Below are 21,495 nucleotides of genomic sequence, written 5' to 3'. Positions count from 1 at the left end.
ATATTTATACATATCTACTAGTGCTGTCAAATGATTAATCGCGATTAATCACATCTAAAATAAAAGTTTTTGTTTACATAATAGATGTGTGTGTACTGTGTATATTTATTATGTATTTATAAATACAAACACTGTCACGATTGCCAACGGAAGGGAACGAGGAACGCAGTAGAATCACAATCAACAGTCTTTTAACATCCGAAGCAGGGATACATGCAGCACAATGGACGATAGACACCGGACAACGGAAACACGGAGCAGAACACTCTATATACATGACTTGACGAGACACACCTGGAAACAATGAACAATTAACACGAGGGAGAAACTAAGTCAGAGCAGGCACATGGGGGGACAACATGTTGGGGTGGGCTAGCAATGCATTCTGGGGTAATCTTAATTTTTCAGTAGTAATACTCACATTTTTCGAGTGTAAAATCAAGTCTTCTCCAAAGGCGAGATCTTCGAGCAGCTGAACAGCTTCTCCTTCGTGCAAACGCTGAGGAAAACCGTACTAGGTAGAGTTGTCCAGTTATATAATCATAACAAAAAAGTGAATTTTTTTATATGCCTGAGGGATGAAACAAAAGGGGGAAATAAATTAGATTTAAAGGCACAATATGTAAGATTTTTTTTATTAAAATATCCAAAAACCACTAGAACAGTGTTATATATTTTGCTGACTCGTGTACTTACATTATCCCAAATGTTTCGAAGAATGTATAAATCCAGAGAAATAAGCAATTTTAACTAGTGACACGCACCGTGTCTATAGTGTCATTGTGTCGCCTGCCAGTGACGTCATAACCCCTCGATTTTTGTTTTGTAGAAAACATGGAAACACCAAAGACGCTTTATGTTGTGCGTTTTAATAGACCGGTGACGACTGCACAGAGTAGCATTATAACAGAACTTTCAAATGTATCTAGTATGATAAAACAGCGCTGCTTTACCCCACATACGCACGACCGGAAGGAGCGGAAGCGCTCGACTGTGGCATAATTAAAGCTCCGCTGCTTTACCCCACATACACACGACCGGAAGCGCTCGACTGTGGCATAATAAACTCCCATGATTCCACACTCCGTCACGGCTTCATCAAACTACGCCTTGGTCTATTTGTTTATTTTGAATACGCGCCCTCCAGCGGCGAAAATTACGTATTGTGCCTTTAAGCCAGTTTTGCTTGTGGATGAAATATTTCGCATATAAAATAAAGACATTAACAACATATTCAAGAGATGACGATTTTGATACTTCATAATAATAAAAAAAATATCTTTAAGGATAAAACTGTGGGGCACATTAGTAGGGTTAAAAATATAAAAACTTAAATCAACCCAAAATGTATTGGTTAGGCTATACTACAATTCACATATTAAAAGGGCAGCTGTGTCTTCAACGAGAACACAAAATGAGCAGATTTCATCAACATCAAAATATTTACAGATCAACTGAACCTGTAGCTCATATAACGCATTCAGGCTAAGAGTAGAGCTCGTTAAGTACTTAATTGTAATTAAGCGTCTACTGATTGGTGCATCGGTTTCTGACGCATCCAGTCTGAGCCGCGCGGAGGGATATTAACTGTGCGGCAGCGCCCTCTAGAGGACAGAACTACCGCACAAACAGCACAAGAGATCACTCCGTACACATAGATGGACGAACGAGATACAATTCAGCTGCTAAGTTTTTTAATTAAAACAAAAACAAACAAACAAAATACACAGAAGTGCTCATTGTACTAGAGCAGGTCAAGTACAAATGCTTCACAGATCACAATACAAAATGTTTTTTAAAAAGCCTCCAGTTTTAACTACTGTAACAAAAAAGAAAAGAAAAGGTGGTTTATGTCAAATCAATGATTTCCCCAATGTTACATCACATCATTTCCAACAGATACCAACCTGCACAACTTCCACATGTCCCATCAGCGCACACACACACACACACACACACAATTAACAATTACACAATGCAAATTATAAGTTTGCAGTTAGCACCCATATCTAAACTTGAAAAGGTTAAGAAAATTGAGCTCCTCTTTTCTTCAACACTTCAGGAATCGCAGATTATTGTGAAAGTGTATTCCAGTTTGTGAATTGTAAAGTCCACCATCAGCATGCAATATTAAACTTGAAAGCTTGCATGCTTTATTTACCGGCCTAAAATATGTTTTAAAATATTTCCAGTCATTTCAACAATTTAACCGTGCCTTTTGCAACATTTTAGGCTTAAAATATAGATTTAGATAAGCAACATTTGAATTTGAGCATTAAAATGGGAGAAAAAAAACATGAAAAAGCAAACCATCAGTCAAATATAAATCCCATTGTAGTCGAGGGAATGTGCATTTGGACCGCGCCTGTAACCAAACACATCTGGAAGAGCAATATAAATGATGGACGATGAAAGGAAGTGACGTCACAGCGCTCTCCAGGAGCATAAAACCAGCACTCTGCTTTGAGGAGACGTTCAGGATTAACAGTAATTCCTTACAGCACATCTTTAATGCCCACTGAAGTTCACACACACATCACATACCCGCTGATCTTGTGAACACTTACAAACCAACCACTGCATCCTTCCCATGATCCTCTCCACCTCACTAGTAACATACAGAAACCTTCGAAACACCTCGCAGACTCTTGACACGCACCCAAAACCCTTGAAATTAAACCTAGAACAACATTCAGTAAAGAAACATGGCTGCTTTGTGCACTTCTCAATATGAAAACACAAAATTATCGTACACTGAAATTAATTTTTATACAAAAATACATGAACCTTCTTGACTTAGTGGTTAAACTACATGGAAACTTTTGTAAGCTGATGATTTGCACCAGAAAAGCAACATCAGGTAAAAAAAAAAGGCACATTTGTCCTGTTCTAGTCACAAAATACCATATTTCAAATGTTCACAGTGTTATTAAGACAATATCTATATATGTAAACAAATACCAGTTTATATTCTCACAGATCTCTAAATGACAGTAATACACTTTTGTGAGTAAATGTTGTCTACCGTTCCCTTAAAATCTGATTACAGCATAAACTGTGAATAATGCGAGTTACAAATGGTCCAGACATCAGCACACGTTTCCACACACGCAAATATATTTACACATATATACACCGGCAATATGAATGAGTTGAGCGAGTTAATCTTATCATGGGTCAGTTTAAACAGCCCAGTGGAACTGACTAGTGGTTTACCCATCAACACCTGACGTAACAGTTTAAAACCATACAGCGAATTAAAAAAACAAGTAAGAATTCACACATTAAATGAAAATTGGTCTCAACTTTTAGTATGTTAAAACAATACAGAATATAAAATAAATAAATAATTAAAATAAAAACTATCTCCTCTGGTCGTCTAGAGTGAAGTCTTCTATTCGGGCAGAATTCACAATATAGACATATAAGGCACTGGAAAATAAGCAGAGATTTATGCATTGAGCCTTTTTCAACAAGATAATGACTGCATTTATAATAACAAAAGACATTAAGATGATATTTAGAACAAATTCACACATCTGAAATATACAACAAAAACAATACAAAACAAAAAAATTAAACGAGTAAATAAATATCACACTTTTGAAACAACACAAAAACACAATAAAACCAAAGCAAAAAAAAAAACTAAATGCAACAAAATCAAAGAAAAGCAAAAAATAAATAAATAAAAACAAACCAAAACACATTAAAACAAAAAAACAAATGAAATTAAAATAAAACACAAAAGCAAAACAACAACATTAAAACGGACTAAAACATTTTTTTTTTAAACAAATAAAATTAAAACAAAACTTGAAAAACAAAAAAAATCAAAGCAAAACTAATTAAGACAAAGCAAAAAAAACAAACAAACAAATGAAATAAAAACAAAAATACTAAGCACAACAAAAAAAGAAAACAAAACCAAAGCAAATATAAAACACAACATAAAACAAAACCAAGATGAAAGCAAAACAAAACAAACAAACAAAGGCTGGAATACAATACACTACACGACTTTTGCCCCATTTCCCCCCGATTTACTGAAATCTGTTCAGATTTGAAAAGTCGTGTAGTGTTTTCCAGCCTTGAGTAAATAACTGATGGCATGCATCTGTGTGTGAGATCAGTAAACTGCTGCTGACCTGAACCCGGTGCTGAGGGCATTCAGCTCACTGGATCACAGCTGATGTTCTCCTTCCCCCTCCGGTCTGCGGCAGGCTGGCTCCCCAAAACCTTCTTCTGCATTTAAACACGGCAACACTCATTACACACACAGTTTATGCACTTACACATGCACTCTTTCACACACTGAATGCTGCAGTGTTTTTATAGCACAGCCCCTTTAAACTACTTTGCTGCATCACTTTGTAGCTGCCAGTAGACTGAACTAAAGGACACACAGGTGCACTTGGAGAGATGCCACCATCACCTTTGATTACTTATGTGTTATCATCTGAAGCAGAGATAGGGATCTGACCTTGATAAGCCCACCGAAGGAGCGCGAGCGCGCGTGTTTTTTACTGGTAGGAGTCGTGTTCTCACTCACAGGAGTGCCAGGAGTCGACTGCTTGCCAAGCTGAAACGATTAACAGCGACACAGTCATCACAGCAGAAATGAGATTAGAGAATAACTATAAAATGACACTTTTTTTTTGTAATGAATCACCAAATAAATAACAAAAATGCATACTAAGAGAATTTTTTTAAAATTCTATATCTACTGTATATTAATATGTTAATAATGCTTATCGCAACAGAATAATAAGAATAATTGTAATAGTAATAATAATAATAATAATAATAGTAATTTTTAAATAAAATAATTATAGTTAAATGAACAGTAAAATATTTTTAAAAAGCCAACTCAAGTGGTCTGTTGTAATTAGTATATTAATAAAAAATAAAATTGGGTTTAAAAAAACCTACACAATGTAATTATTGTAAAAATGAATGGCAACATAATTAAAAAGCCACCTAAAGAGGTCTGTTGTTATTAAAATAATAATAATAAAACAATTTATATTTGTCGTTTTTGAAAAAAACAAAAAACTAATTTAATAAAACCACATGAACCCATGAAAGGACGCAGTGTGCCGTCACCTGTCGGATGAGTTTTTTCTTCTTGGCGGAGTTTGGCATGTGATGGGTGACGTGTCGATAGAGCTCTCGGAGCGCCTCTTCAGCGTGACTGTCCGAGTCTGACCGCACTCGTGCTGCGCTCCTCTTCCACGCCGACATGAACGGAGAACCGCCGACTGACAGCAGCTCCAGATCATCCTGACAGCACACACAAGAGCATGATCACACTCGTGGATAAAGCAGTCAATGAAGAACCAACACACATGCCACAAACCTTGGAGTGAATCATGCTGGTGTCTGCGAACTGAAGTCTCGCATGTTCCCTCAGATACACCGGTGCCTTTGCAAGAGAGAAGAAAACAGACACGGATTTGACTCGACAATCAGGGAGACAAAAGCTCCTACACATGCTTTAAATGTTTAAAGAAGATAATGTCATGTGAGTGTTGTTAGTGGTAACTAAAACTATTACAAATCATTTTTTAAACAAAGCTGAAACAAATCAAAATATAAATATTAGATGAAAAAACCTAAACTTGAAAAACTTAAATGAAAATTAGAAACGTTTCCTTAGAAACTAACTGAAATATGTTTAAGCTGAAGTAGTAAAATTATTAAAATAAAACATTAAAATGAAAATAAAGCTAAATATAATTTTTTTTTTTTTTTAAATACAAAAGTACATAAAATTACAAATGTTTCTTTGGCAAGCAATTGAAATAAAAAAAGTTGAAGTACTAAATTCACTAAAACTAAAGCTGAAATAAAAATAAAGCTAAAAATATTTTTTTCTTTCTTTTTTTTAAACTTATAAAAATGACAAAAGCACATTACAAAATTAGAAATGTTAGGTTAAATGTTAGTAACTGAAATAAAAAAGTTGAAGTTCTAAAATTAAAACTAAACTAAAGCTGAAATAAAATAAAGCTAAACAAATATATATATATATATATATATATAAACACACACACATAAAAACACCTTCATAAAAATGGCAAAAGCACATAAAATTAGAAGTGTTTCATTGGGAAGTAATTGAAAATAAAATAATAAAATAATATATATTAATGTTAAAGTACTAAATTTACTAAAACACTGAAATAAAAATTAATTAAATATAAATATTTACATAAAAATATAAACAAATGACAAAACTACAAAATCGACAAAGGTAAAATTAAAAACTGAAATCAAAGCTTATTCAAAAATATGAATAAATACTACAAAAGCATACAGATAATACTAAAAGAACACTGTGCCACGTTAATATGATGTTGTTTTCCATCTCATCAGTATGTGCAGATAAAAAGTGTCATGGGAAAAGTACCCGAAAGATCTTCTGTGAGTGTTTGATGAGAAACGCCATGCCGCTGTTCAGTTTCTTCAGGTTCTCCTGAAGGTCAGTGGCATTCATCTGAAGAAAGCAGCACATCACACATGAAACATGATGCCTGAACCAAAATAAAAACTGAACTAAAACCAAAAAGATCTCAATGATACCAAAATAGCACGTTTAACAATTAAACAGAAAGGAGGAAGAAGGAATGGCGCACGTTGTTGGGCCAGATGACGTGGGGGGCGAACATGAGCGCGAGGTTGTGCGCAGACATCCTGTTCTTGTGCTGTTGTTTGGCGGTGTGGTAGAGCAGGTCCAGCAGCAGCTTGAGCAGGCTTCGGTTAGCGGTGGGCAGCAGCATCAGCAGCAGCTGTAGCGCCTCGATCTGACGCTCTTTATCCGGCAGACTCGTCTTATTGCCGAGATCGTCGAACAGGCTGAGCTCTGTCCAGACGCAGGTGCAGAGTGATTATGAGCGGTCAGTGATGGGCAGGATGGGTGAGGTTTGGACTGATCAGACACACCTGTGATCTTCAGGTGAGCGTGCAGGTGCCGCTGGGTCAGCAGGGGCTCGGGCAGCTCTCCCAGGAAGCTCTTGAGGAGCGTGGCCACATCGTTGGGATGGAAGTCACCGGAGGAGAAGTCGATGTCGGCGCCGCTGTTGAGCTGCTCTCTCAGCGTCTGCTGTCTCAGGCTGTTGCCAGGAACCCGAAACAGACCCTCCACATGCAGATCTGCAGGACAACAACCAGCTCTTCATAGCTTACTTTGCATACATTCATGTTATTCATTCAAAAAAGACAAATTATAGTTGGTTAAAACAAAATTGTGCATTTAAATACAGTCACATTTACCCTTGTTTGGCAACATTTGGCGAGCAAAATTCAGTCATTTCAACAGAAATCCATGCAATCAGGAAATTTGACGTGATATTAATAATAATCACGATAATGTCAAAAACGACAGTAATAAGCATGTTTTTTAATAAATCACAGACATTATAAATAATAAATATGATAAATAATATTAAATCTCACCAATTATAGCACAAAGGTATGTAGTGTAGCGTTAATATAATAATAGTAATGATAATGATAACAATAATGGCATGATATATTTTATTTTAAATAATCACAAAAATATAGCAAAAATGTACATAGTGTAGTATTATAGTGTTAATAATAATAATAATGGCATGATATATATATTTCTTTTAAATAATCAAAAAAACTATAGCAAAAAATGTACATAGTGTATTATCATCGTGTTAATAACAACAATAATAATGGCATATATATATATATATATATATAATTTGTTTTTAAATAATCACAAAAAAAATCATAGCAAAAATGTACGTAGTGTAAATTTTGCAAGCAATACCAAGTTAATTCAATAGAAATATGCAGTCAGGAAAGTACAGAAAATAATTATAGTGAAAATCTACAGTAACTAGGGCTGCACGATTTGGGGAGAAAATCTAATTGCAATTTTTCCGGTTAAAAAATTGCGACTGTGGTTTAAAACGCGATTTTTAAAACAAACAAACTAAAAATATTAAAAAACATCAGGTTTATTGTGCTCGTCTGTAGGGCTGCACAATTTGTCCTAAAACGTTGTGCTTATATATCAATATGACTCAAAATAATTATTTTGATTATTATTATTAATAAATAAAGACATTAAACAAAATGAGATATTATATAAAGATATTATAAAATACCTGATTATTGTAATAAAACGATTTCATTATAACAACAAAATTGAATATAATAGTAACAATAATAATTACTATTTTATTTTACAGAGCACTTTATTTTATGGAAAATCCACACAATCAGGAATTCAGCATCAGGATGAAGACGGTCGCGTGAATTGCAGCGTTGACCGACAGAAAGCTGCTGGTTTGAAGGGGACTTTCAATGTGAGCTGTGCTTCGTTCAAGTTCAACCCACTGCTCCGGGTGTGTGTTCACGGTGTGTGTGTGTTCACTGCTGTGTGTGTGCACTTTGGATGGGATAAATGCAGAGCACTAATTCCGAGTATGGGTCACCATACTTGGCCACATGTCACGTCACATGTCACGTCACTCACTTCAAGTGTCCAAATACTTTTGGGGGCCTCTGTATTTAATTACAGTCATTAGGAGTCATTAAAGAGTCACTAAGGGTCCTAGAAGCGCTGTATATCTGAAACTCACTTTTGCTGAGGAACACGATGAGTTGATAAATCTGAGCTATTCCTTCCTCTGTGAGAGGCATGCCGAACACAACACCTTTGTCTGGAGAAGAAAAGATGTAAACCAGTTAACAATTAAACATCTCTTCAGCAATAACGTAATTTTTCAACACATTTATTACATTTGATGTTATTACATTAAGCTTTCTAAAGACTATATTCCATTGACAGCCTTAGTTTGTAACAAATTAATTTTTCATATATATTTGCATATTTTTGCTTGCTCACTAGGAACCGGAAGTCAATATTCTCTGCATAAAAATGGTACTATATTTATTGTAAAAACTAAATAAATAATACATTTGATGTCAAAATATTTCTATTCACCTGTATAAGCTTAACATTACTTAGTGTGAAGAAAAATACAACACTGTCAGTCTAATCAGAGTTCATTACAATTATAGATGGATTTAGTGGAATAAATTAAATAAACATATCATGAAATTATTAAATACATCATAAAATATTGCAACAAATCCATTTCGTATAATGTAACTTAAAAAATGTCTTGAAATTAAAAACCTCATGACAAAGTTAAATATACCTTGAAATAAAACGTAGCAGACAACAAAGTAAACATATCATGTAAAAATGCCAAATCTATATGACAAAGCATATTTTATGTCATTTTTCATTTCATTTGGGAACCAAATACTTTTGGTCACACAGAAACCAATCAGGTCCTGACTTTAGTTTCGCTCATTACTGTTGACTGCATTGAATCTAGAGCCGGCTAGTCAATAGCAAAACCCAACGGCAGGAAACTAACTTGAACAGCAATCGGTAAACTTCAGAGAACTTCCCAAAACAGATGACGTAATTCTCACACTGAAGGTTATTCAATAGTTTCTGTCAATAGCGTCTGAAATCTTCCCACAGAAGAATCACCGGTGCCTCCACAACAAGCTCAAAGGCATATCGACAACGGCCTGGTTGTAAATTTGTAGGAAGCATGAGGACGAATTAATGCCCACTGCAGGCTGAAACAGAGAAAGCAAAGGAAAAGGAATACACAGTCAATGGAAACTGGCAACAATGCCCAAAAACCCTCTGACCTTTGCGTTTGAGGAAGTTGAAAGAGCGGAAGAAGCCTCCGGCTGCAGTGGCGTTGGGCATCTTGGGCTCCTCGTCCAGTAGCTGTGAGAATTCGGCTCCCGGGAGGTGGATGAGCCGCGTGATGTTGCTCAGCACCAGCTCAGTGAAGGCCTCGGGCCGCTCGTGACGCAGCTTCTCCACGAAGAAGTCAGGGTTGAAGATGATGGGCGGCCGGCCGTCACCACTGCCGCCCGTTTCTGACTCCTGACTGATCACAACATTGCACACCGTGCCCCTATATATGCACAAATACATGAGTTCCTGACATCATGCTCGTTTTATTGTTTAGCTAATTATCAGTTTATATATATATATATATATATAAAAAAAAACATTGAACATGCAATTAAACATACAGTGACTTAAATAAAAATTTTCCATTATAAGAACGTTTTTAATTTCTGAATTAAAACATAACTTTTATATTTTTTGAGAGGCATAAAGTAAAAATGTCAGGGTGACATAACTGTACTTTTATCACAGTAAATAAAAAAAATAAAATAAAGAATTCTTATTATTCTTTCTTAAATATATATTTAAACAAAACTGCGTCACTTTTCATTAATACCTTTAATTAATGTAACTTTTGTCATGTGGTGCAACCAACCTGCAACAACAGGAAATGGCAGGAAATGTGAGTCAAAGTCAATAAATCTCTTAAAATATCCAATAATGTAAATAAACTAAGCCAAGGTTGGTTCAGGCTTAAAATGTCATGCGGTGCGACTCAAAAACTCAATATTTATGAATTAATAATTCATGATATTTGTAAAAAAATACTTTTCAAAATACACTGAAAAACATATTTTAAAATTTCGAAAATAATGACTAAGATGTGACACTCACATATATTCAGGATGTAAGAAAATTTTTATTTCTTTTTACTTGACAGTTACACCACATGACATCAAAATGAATCATTACTTTTCTTTAGTTTAGTTATATATATATATATATATATATATATATATATACACACACATATATACACACACACACCATATAATACAAATACTAAATTTGAGATTTAACTTGGCATGTGTGTTTAAAACTAGATTTTTTTTTCCTCTTCTTTTGAAAGCCATAAACTGTAAATGAACATATAATTTGTCATGGTGAAACAAGATTATATTAGATTATATACAAGAAAAATTTTCATATTTTGATCTTGCTCACTGGGGACTGGAAAGCAATATTCTTTCTAGAAAATATTACTATACTTATTGTAAAAAGTGCAATGTAAATAACACATTTGACATAAAAAAAAAATTTCTTCACAACATTACTTATGTACCTGATGTTCCTGTGGCTCAGTGGTAGAGCATTGCGTTAGCAGCGCAAAAGGTCGTGGGTTCAATTCCAAGGGAACACACATACTGGTAAAAAATGTATAGCCTGAATGCACTGTAAGTCGCTTTGGATAAAAGTGTCTGCTAAATGCATCAATTAATTAATTAATTAATTAATTACTGTGAAGAAAAACCTGTCAACTTAATACAAAATAAATATTTTCCTGATAATTATTTTAATAATTTGCTTTGTTGTCAGTGCAGTTATGGAGGGATTTAACAGAATAAGTTAAATAAATAAATATATAATGAAATTAATTATGGAATATGCCATGGAATATTTAAATAAATAAAGTACAATGAAATGCATGCAGAAATAAGTCCTGAAATGCACTATTTTCAAGTCATCAAACTGAATGATTAAATATATAAATAATTTAATTATATAATACAACTTGTGTATACTATATATATTTTTTTTTTATGGTATACACAAGATGTTATATCATATGATACAAACACTAAATTTTCCTCCTTTTCTGAAGGCCGTGAACCGTATATATGAACATATAATTTGTCATTTTATCTAGAAAAGACAGTGTTGGAAGTCTTGATTGCTTTGGGGCACGTACAGAACAGAAGCGATTAGGTATTATGTATTTTGAGAATTTCAAAACATCAAAGACTCCACAATGACTGTAATCACATGACATGAACTGTTGCTCTCTATAATCGGTCTTGTTCTGTTGTTGGCATTTCTCTGTACCAAGCATTACGTTACCATGGTCAAACGCGTTGAAAACATGTAAGAAGCTTTCTGAATCCTGCTGTCAACTTGGATTCACTCTTAATGTGATGGCAACGAAAAGTATACATGGCAAACCCGCAGTACTCTGATATTTATCATATTCTGGAAGAATCCCACATTCATTTCACCGCGGAATTTACACGCTTTTCTACGGTTCGTCAAAGAACACCATAGTAACGTTACTTTGTGTTTATGCCCATTCAAAGTTACCACACAAAGTTTTCTACCTCAGTGCTTCCACCCAACAACGTCTTTGCAGTTATTCAAACGTGTAAATATTTCACTGTATTTTCAGACTATATGTGTTTGGCTAACACGTCTGTAAATAAATATTCGTTACCTTCGGTCTCCTTTATTTACATCGGTGTCTTTCTCCGCGGCCATCTTTCATCTTCCGTTTGAATCCGCCGCTGCTGAGGCGTTTACCGCTGCTTAATCATGATTGGACAATTCAGGGAAAGTGGGAGGGGCTATGAGTTTGCTGAGCGCTGATTGGTCTATTCAAATGTTTCAGAGATATACAGATCTGGGAACAGCCGTGAAGACGTCGTCGATCTTCTTTCTTTCTGCATGCAGGTTGTCGTTTAAATCTGATTATATAAAAGGGACCCTTTAAATGTGTAATATTAATTTATATTTCAATATAAGTATTTCTTATTTTTTCATTGATGCTAAAATGTTAACACTGAATGTTGTCGTAATTAGAAAAGGCTGCTTGCAGTGCCAAAACAAATATTCAGCTCGCTCATTGTGCTATAATCAACATGAATTTAATACTTCATATGAGACATTGATCTCTTTATAAAAGGATTCAAAGTCTAGATTGAATCAAAGTCAGGTGTGAAGTATAAGTGTTATGATTTAGATTTTTGAACATTTATAGAAATACAATCAACACTTTTGTGCATAGCAGTCATGAATTTATTTGTTAACATAAAAAAATCAATAAATAAACTTGAGACGGTTGACAAAGCTTAAACATCTTAGCAAACACATGGAAAGTCCACATGGAATATGCATCATCTACTCAAAATTGTATAGTAGTCTATAAATTATATTTAATCTATATATATATATATATATATATTTGCTGTTTTAAATCTGCTGCAAAAATGCTGTTTTAAAAGTAGCCAAATGCAATGTTTGTCTTGGAAATAGACTACATTAACAGAAATAAGTAAAAATTAAAAGAATAAATAAATATAAATATATAAATGTATTTATTTGGGAGAATGTGAAACATCATTAGTGCGAATCTAGCAAAAACTATTCCACTTTTGCATAGTTTATGTCATGTCAAATTTCACCAATTCTATTATGCATATACATATATTTTAAAGTAGTGTGTTACAACACAATCTAAATAAATTTGATCTGACATGAATAATTTTTGTATATTTATAGGATTTTCACACATTCCGTTCTGCAGGAAACATAATAGTGATATGATATAAGGTGTTAGTGCACTTAAAATAGTGTATTTAGAAATCTAATTTAGAGAATCTCATTTTTAAGAGCCTTTTTTGTTGAATTGGCTTAATATATCTCTTCACATTATATTAAAAGAAAAAAACAACAATGCAAAGACAGTGGCATATAACAGCTGATCTTCAAAGACATGATTTCATCCTCAGGGTAACATAACATGGCATGCTCGTATTGCACCTGTTCAGGTGTTCACTGTCAGTCTTTTTTGTAGGTGCGAGATGGAGGAAGTTATCAAGCAGACGCCACAACAGATCAAACATTGCTGCTGTTGAGAAATATTTGCCAAAGATCAGCATGCAGAGCTAAATTACGTGATCCAACATCTGCATGGACTCCATGATGGCCTCATCCTGAACAAAAATAGTTATTAAAAAAAACAAAGAACATATTAAAGGAATAGTTGAATGAGGATGACAAAAATTAAAATGTGCTGAAAATCCCCTCATCCTCAGGCCATCCAAGATGTGGATGAGTTTGTTTCTTCATCAGATTTGGAGAAATGTAGCATTACATCACTTGCTCGGCAATGGATCCTCTGCAGTGAATGGGTGCCGTCAGAATGAGAGTCCAAACAGCTGATAAAAACATCACAATAATCCACAAGTAATCCACACCACTCCAGTCCAATCATTTAACGTCTTATGAAGCCAAAAGCTGCGTTTATAACAAATTCATCAAAGCATTTTTAAATTCAAACCATTGCTTCTTGCTAAAATGTCTGTGTATTTTGATGTGAGAGACAACAGGAGATGGACTCTTTCACTGGAGGAAGTGTTATCATGGTTTATGGACTCGTGTATTTTGGCCAGAAGTTTCAAGTTAAAACATCTTAATGATGGATTCGTTTCTTCCAAACATGCAGCTTTTGGCTTCACAAAACTTTAATTTTTGTGTGGATTACTTGTGGATTATTGTGATGTTTCTATCAGCTGTTTGGACTCTCATTCTGACGGCACCCATTCACTGCAGAGCATCCATTGCTGAGCAAGTGATGCAATGCTACATTTCTACAAATCTGATGAAGAAACAAACACTTCTTGGATGGCCTGAGGGTGAGAACATCTTCAGCAAATTTTCATTTTTGGGTGACCTATCCCTTTAAATATCATTGCAGGTCTTGTACAGTAGGTATCAACCTAAGTAGTTTCTAATGCATCTTTATAATGAGTAATCACATTCACATTCTAAAAAAAAGGCATTTACATTTTATACCAAAAGCATAAAAAATTATAGAAATAATTAGTTTTCATGTCATCCTTGTACCTTTTGACACGACTCCAGGAACTCCTCCATTGTGACGACACCATCATTGTTGCGATCCATTTTCTGAGTGCAAACAGATAAACGATCAATAAATGAATAATTTGAGACCTATTGCACTAGAAACATGGCAAGCATTAGAAGTTTAAAAGAAAGAATAACAAGAATAAATGCTAGTTTTCTTTTTATGTTTTGGTTTTTTTGCCGCTCACCGTGCATTTATTTGATCAAAAACACAGTAAAAACAGTAATATTGTGAAATATTTTTACAATTTAAAATAACAGTTTTCTATTGTAATAAGTTTTAAACTGTAATTAATTCCTGTGTCTAATATGCTGATCTGGAGTTTTTGAAGGTACCTGGAAGAAACTTTCGACATGTTCTCTAGGTGCGCTGTCCTTCATACACGGATGTGTATACGTCCCCATCAAATCATAAATAGACTTCATAATATCATTCATCTCCTAAAACAGACAGAATAAATTAATGAATACAGTAATGGATTCACATAAATGGCCAGATTCTGCACCGGAATAAATGTTAGAATACACAGTTTAGTGTGAAACTAGTCTATATATCTGTGATACTGTACCTCTTTAGTGATGCATCCATCTTTGTTGAGATCATACAAACTAAAGGCCCAACACAGTCTATCAGTGACGGTACCACGCAAGATGATTGACAGGCCAGCCACAAAATCCTGAAGCCAACGAGAAATACACCAGTAAGTGTAAAAGAAAGAATAATTTTAATATGCAACATTATGAAAACAGCGAATCATCTGCTGATTTGGCTATAAAATAGCATTTTTTTGTGTGAAAATAATAATAAAAAATAAATTGCTAATATACCATAAAATACATGCAAATGAATTTAAAATACTTTACAAATTTTACATAGTTATTATATATTACTATATGCTTTTGAATGAATTAAGTATATGGTATATGAATTACATTTATTCATATTAAGTATATGAACAGCAAACTGACCTCAAAATTAACTGCTCCGTTTTTGTGTTTGTCAAAAGCCTCAAACAGGAAATGAGCATATGCACTAGAATCTTCAAAAGAATTAAAAACACAAGACTGAAACATCAAACTCAATTTGGGAAACACAGAGGGATTTATCAAGGCCTCTTTAAATTCAATTAATTCATAGAGTTGGAACATAGAATTACAATAGAATTAATATGGTTGGAACAAATGAACTGATTTAATTAGGTTTATGCATTAATTCACTCACCTCCATGAGGAAAAAAGTGAGAGTAGATTAACTTAAAAGTCTCTTCATTTACTAATCCAGTGGGACATTCCTACAGCACATAAAAATAGTCATAAACAAAAATATGTGGAAAATATTTCAGTATTTAAAATATATTTAATAACAATAAAACGATTTGAGAAAATAATTGTAAAAAGGGACAGAGACCTTCGATATGTATCCAACACAGAAAGAAGAAAACTTCGTAAGCGTAACCTAGCCATGTCACGGAAAACCCAACCCGATTTCATGAGAAAACGTAAGTATTTTACGAAGTTGCAATTTCGTACAAATTCATACAACGTGGAAAACGCATTATTTGTACAATAAAAAGCTAAGTGTGAATCCATGGGCATGAGCTGGTCGTACAAAAATGTAACGTAAAATAGTTACGTAAATGTAAAATATAGGGATGCACTGATACCGATACTGGTATCGGTATCGGGGCGAGTAAACTGTGATAATGTGAGAAATGTTGAAGGTGTCTGAATATATTTTGGTTTGACTGTATCTATTTGATAAATGAAGTTAACCAACTAACATTATACATACCCTTTTGGTTTCTATACCCAATATTTAAAAAATTTACAAATGCAATAAAAATATTGGTATCGGTACTCGGTATCGGCAAGTACCAAAAATAAAAGTATCGGTATCGGGCGAGTACTGGAAAAAGTGGTATCGGTGCATCCCTAGTAAAATAGTTACGAATTATCATGCGACTGTGCTGGGAAAAGCACGTTTTTGCAAAGAGTCTGTCAGCAAACCCACAAACCACGAGTAATCTTTCTTAGTTCACATGTGGCGAAACTAGCCAATCACAACAGAGGTGATTTAAATTTAGGAGTCTTAAAGGTACAGTAACCCTTTTTTTGCTTGTTCAATTCTAAGTGTCGGAGAGCAGAAGATACACATTTATATGTATATATAAATATATAAACTTATTGTAGAGTCCATTAATAGATCAAACCGGTAGGGAGCTTACAAAGATCATTAAGGGAAAAGTTTCTTACATTTTTGAAACTTCTATAGAGGATTTGTAGCTCTGTTTTAGTGAACTTGGTCTGTTCCAACATTTTTTCCAGACTATCCGGCCTGCAGCACACAGTGGCAAGCTCAAAATCCTCCTCTATACTGTCTACATGACAGATGAAAACATAAACAAATTACACATAAAACTAAAAGCAATACTGAATTCATTTTAGAGATATATGCAGCAAGAACATGCAGAAAGGAAAGCAACAGCGAGTCGGTCACTTGCTTTGCCTGACTGTTGGTGTGGAGTCCACATGACAGCAGGGCAGAAGTCTGAGGAAGCGCTGTTTCATGTTCTTTTTGCTCTGGCCTGAGGGAGGCTTACCTGCAAACACATTGGGAAACTGCTTAGATGTGCAGAAGTGCTTTGTAAATCATTTAAATTCTATTACAAGGACACAAAACCATTCGCAAAACGGTGGTCCGTCACAGTCAGTTGGCCCAGTTTGCTGCTCTGGCTTTGATTCAAAAATGAATCGGATCAGTGAATTTGAAGAACTGAATTTCACCCAGTCATAAAATAAAGGAATATGTGCACATACTTTTCTTTGACCCTTTTGAGTTTACTGGACATGACATTTGATTTCAGTATGAAAATGCCAATTACATTAAAGGTGCGTTCACATTAGAGCAACTTAGGCGAAATTTCGTGCATGGGCAAAGTGTGAAGTGTTGTATGAAGCAACGCTTACTCAGAGATGACAAATTCAAGTGTTAACATTTCAACAAACTTGAATGCAATGTTAAATCTGCTAGGGGAAATTCGTCCCTCACACTAAATTTCCTCACAAGTGGGTTCCTATTGAAATGACTGCATTTCACCCGCAGAATTTAAAGCAATCCATAGGTAAAGTAAAAGCAATATCTCACAAACAAGAGTGTTGTTCTAATATTCAGGCCAACAGGTTGTGTGGGTGGAATTGCTTTAATACAACAATGTTAATAAGCAATAGAGTTCAATATTAATGTTATGTATCAAATATCTTATATTTTAGGCACAACACTGACAGTTGTTTAGTTTAATATTCGCCCCATCAACAAGCTCCAAACGAAAAGCAGAATTAATCGCCTGTTACAGTGGTCCTGAATGAGTCAGTGTTTTAGTGAATCGATTGACTGAATTGGTTGAATGTATCACTCATACCCAGATAGCACAAGTACGTCTGCCAGTCTGTTAAAGATCGCTTCATCTGGAAAGCATCTTCTGTGTACAAACATCTCATAGACGTCTCTAAGATGTCAGTTTTACATACAATCTAAATCATAATCATCTTAAAGACATCTTCTAAACGTCTATTTGACATCTGACAGATGTCAACTTCTTCCAGATGTAAACACACACATCAAAAAGACGTCTCTGAGATGTACATGAGCTATCAGGGTAAAGACAGTGCTTATTTTGTTCCTGATCAGCGTTTTGAACGAATCGGTTGAATGAATGATTCATGACTGATAAACACAGTAATTTGTCGCCACCTACTGATGTAACCTGCAAAAATGTTCACGGAAAAATCCCCAAAAATAGTCTGGAAGGCGCAAACACAGATAATTAGGCCTATGAAAGTATTAAAGTGGCCAATAGAAACCAAACTCTAAGTTTCAAAGCTAATGCGTCATGAATAAAACATCAAACTAAAAGTCAAAAACAAAATAACAGAAATTATATTCAGAACAGACCGTAAATCAGTTTCATTGAGTGTGTTCGTTACTGTTGTTACTGAGCTTTATTTACATATCTATCATCAACCGACTTCCCTTCATTTTGGTGAATTATTTCAAACACCTGTTCCTCCAGAGCTCATTTATACTGGCATGGAAAAACAAACAAACCAACACTACGTTAAACGCACAGCGCATGCGCACAGGTGCACACAGCCCTTAGAAAATACTGGCGCACATCTGCAGCAGCACAAACATCACGAGCCCACATACAGTATATGAGCATAAACTTCAACACTTGGAACAAATTACCCAATTATTATTTACTCCAGATTGTGGAGACAGTATACACAGTATCCCAGTAAACTAGGCTTCATGTTAAAAACACTTTCCCATTTACCATCCTATTGTGCATAAAAATGTCTAAAAGGCATCTTAATATGAAATATCTATGTATAAAATTTAATCTTAACACGCTTAGAAAGCCATATGTTTTTCATACGTGTGGTTTCAGTTGTTCCTACACATTTTAGAATGAAAGTTGATCACGATTAATCCGTTCAAACGTTCAAACGCACGTATGTTAGTGAATGAGACTCTAATTTCATTATTTTTGCTATTCCATTTGGTGACGCTAAGAGGCACCGAAATTACACTCTTCTGCTTTAACTACCAGCTTAGTTCAGGAGTGACTTTGGCCCATTCATCCATGCTGATCAGGTGTTTTTCAATAGTAATCGATTTTGAAATAGTCCCTCAGATTGTCAATTGGATGAAAAGTTGGAAAGACATTTGTTTTTTTGTTCTTCAGTCTCTCATTCGAAGCTACTGAGAGTATTGATAGGCATAAAGGAGCGCATGAAGGTCGAAACCAAGATGGACGCAACAACAAAATTGGCTAGCTGATCTGAATCCTCAAAAAGGGCAGAGAGGTGATTAAGATCCTGAAAAAAAGATACTGATAAACGATAGAAGAATTCAGAAATAGAACTTCGAATAGCTCAGCATTGACAACACTACAGAAAGCACTACATTTACTTTATCAGCTACTTACCTTGTTAACCAACTGGGAATGTCACATAATCAGGTGACTTATCTATCTATCTATCTATCATGGACCACCATGGCATTTTTATAATGTCTTCATTAACATGTTTTATACAAGCTGGATTAACCAAAGGCAACTGTACAGCTGTGACACTGACAAAGAGGAAGCCTGACTATAAAATGAAACTTTATCAATTATTTAAGCATATTACAAAGCCTTGTTATGACAAGATGTGAGATACAGTTAGCATGAAATGAGTGAAAGAGTCAAGTGATTTATTCAGACCTATTTAGTTCATTTGTTGGGGAATAAGTATGTAGTTGGTTGACTGGTAAACTGGTAATACAACTAGTACCTTGGTTAACTAGTTAGTTTGATGGTTAATTATTGGTCTCAATGCAAAAATAACAAATCTAAATATGAATAGAATGTGTATGTCTAGCATGTTAGTGATGCAGATTTCACAGAAAATTAGTAAAACGTATGTTAGCTAGATCACATGCTAATTTGTTTAGTTAGTAATTTAGCTGATTAGCAGTTTAGTTAATAAGGCAGACTTAAAAAATGAGCCTATTTTCAAAAATAGTGGAGTGTTCCTTTAACAGCCAAACAAAACAATCAAAATATGAACCAGATGTAGCTGTGCTGGTATTTTTTTAAGGTCATAAATTTATATTAATATCCCTGATAGCACTCGTACATTACGGAGACGTCTATTAAACGTCTGCATTACATCTGCAAGACGTATTTTTTTTAGAGTGTTTGCTCATCTGCAATACATCTACAGGACGTTTCCTATTAGATGTCAAATAGACGTTTAGAAAATATCTTTAAGATGTTTATGATTTAGAATGTAAGTAACACTGACATCTTAAAGATGTCTATCATGCTGTGACAGCGGTATTAGACCTATTGCAAATATCCACTGCAGTATCTCAATAACCGTGGTCATAAAAACTGCAGACATAAGTAGGCTATATAAAATAATTAGCAAAATGCTTTTTTTAAATAGCTTGATGTAGAGTTTAACATGTCAACAGTATCCTATATGCCTCCAAAGAGAAAGGAAAACTTGAAATCGCATCATATGACCCCTTTAAAAAATGAAACATGAGACGTGACAGTTTAACTCAATGACCATTAAAGCACACCAAGTTAACTCATAGTCCACAAAATAATAATAAAAAATGTGGGAATAAACAATCGATGCCAAAGAGATTCAATTAATCCAAATCCTGTCAGGTGTTAGGCTATAGTAGGCTATATGCAGAAATAATGTGGTAAATAAACATCGACAAGTGCAGGCTACATTGTCTGTTTCTAAAATAGCATAATTTGAGGAGCGATAGTTGCCGCTTGTAAATATGCAGACAGAATTGGTTACATGGGAAAATATGGCCGGTGAAAGTAATTTTGAAAAGTGAAAACCTAAACAACTAAAATGTCAGTCAGCAAGAGTTTAGCGAACATACAGTAGTCTGTAATCTACAGGCATGGGCAAGCAACTTTATTTGAGAGCATACAAAAAATATCATCTATAAATGTCGCGGTAATGATCGTGTCATTCGTGTGTTATTTTAATAAGTGCACTTACCAGTCAGCAGGTCATTGGATCCGTCACATTCTCCAGAAATATTCAAGCTCTCATCTCTAGATTGCACCTTCATTTTGCCTTCGCGCGAAATACAGTCAGAGGACAATACCTTTAATCCCGTTAGAGTGAGAAATAATATTGAATTATCTGTCTGCCAGCAAATGTAAGTGCAAGGCTTTGGAGAGTTAATAATGTTGTTATATTTCCATTAGAAGTTCCCGTCGGTCGTCAGCCGAGTGCGGGTTTGAATTCGCTCCAGTATCCGGTTCATTCATGCAGAAAATGAGTAGACTGAC

At 34.6% G+C, this 21,495-nt stretch overlaps 2 protein-coding genes across 3 annotated transcripts; both read right to left on the bottom strand.

The window, feature by feature from the left end:
- Positions 1–1,685: 1,685 nt before the first annotated feature.
- LOC107714154 (rho GTPase-activating protein 19-like) lies at positions 1,686–12,260 on the bottom strand. The gene is made up of 11 exons (XM_016519900.1): positions 12,192–12,260; positions 9,715–9,989; positions 8,622–8,702; positions 6,946–7,155; positions 6,639–6,865; positions 6,413–6,499; positions 5,360–5,425; positions 5,107–5,283; positions 4,484–4,582; positions 4,149–4,245; positions 1,686–3,432 (listed from the first exon to the last, which is right to left on the bottom strand). The coding sequence occupies exons 1-10, from the start codon at positions 12,233–12,235 to the stop codon at positions 4,171–4,173; spliced, it is 1,341 nt and encodes a 446-aa protein (XP_016375386.1). The 5' UTR covers positions 12,236–12,260; the 3' UTR covers positions 1,686–3,432; positions 4,149–4,170.
- Positions 12,261–13,382: 1,122 nt separating this feature from the next.
- Positions 13,383–21,460, bottom strand: LOC107714153 (Kv channel-interacting protein 2-like). Of its 2 annotated transcripts, none has more exons than XM_016519899.1 (9): positions 21,200–21,460; positions 17,125–17,223; positions 16,877–17,001; positions 15,846–15,915; positions 15,593–15,663; positions 15,193–15,300; positions 14,960–15,064; positions 14,603–14,665; positions 13,383–13,689 (listed from the first exon to the last, which is right to left on the bottom strand). In XM_016519899.1, the coding sequence occupies exons 1-9, from the start codon at positions 21,270–21,272 to the stop codon at positions 13,642–13,644; spliced, it is 762 nt and encodes a 253-aa protein (XP_016375385.1). In that variant the 5' UTR covers positions 21,273–21,460; the 3' UTR covers positions 13,383–13,641. The 2 variants fall into 2 exon arrangements, with proteins under 2 accessions (XP_016375385.1, XP_016375384.1); XM_016519898.1 differs by lacking the exon at positions 21,200–21,460 and adding an exon at positions 19,612–19,662.
- Between the last annotated feature and the right edge of the window lie 35 nt (positions 21,461–21,495).

The sequence above is a fragment of the Sinocyclocheilus rhinocerous genome, unplaced genomic scaffold (assembly GCF_001515625.1).
Source record: "Sinocyclocheilus rhinocerous isolate Xijiao unplaced genomic scaffold, SAMN03320098_v1.1 scaffold4525, whole genome shotgun sequence".
Taxonomy (NCBI): domain Eukaryota; kingdom Metazoa; phylum Chordata; class Actinopteri; order Cypriniformes; family Cyprinidae; genus Sinocyclocheilus; species Sinocyclocheilus rhinocerous.
The sequence above is the reverse complement of the archived record's forward strand: the minus strand, read 5'-3'. Positions and strand labels throughout refer to the sequence as shown.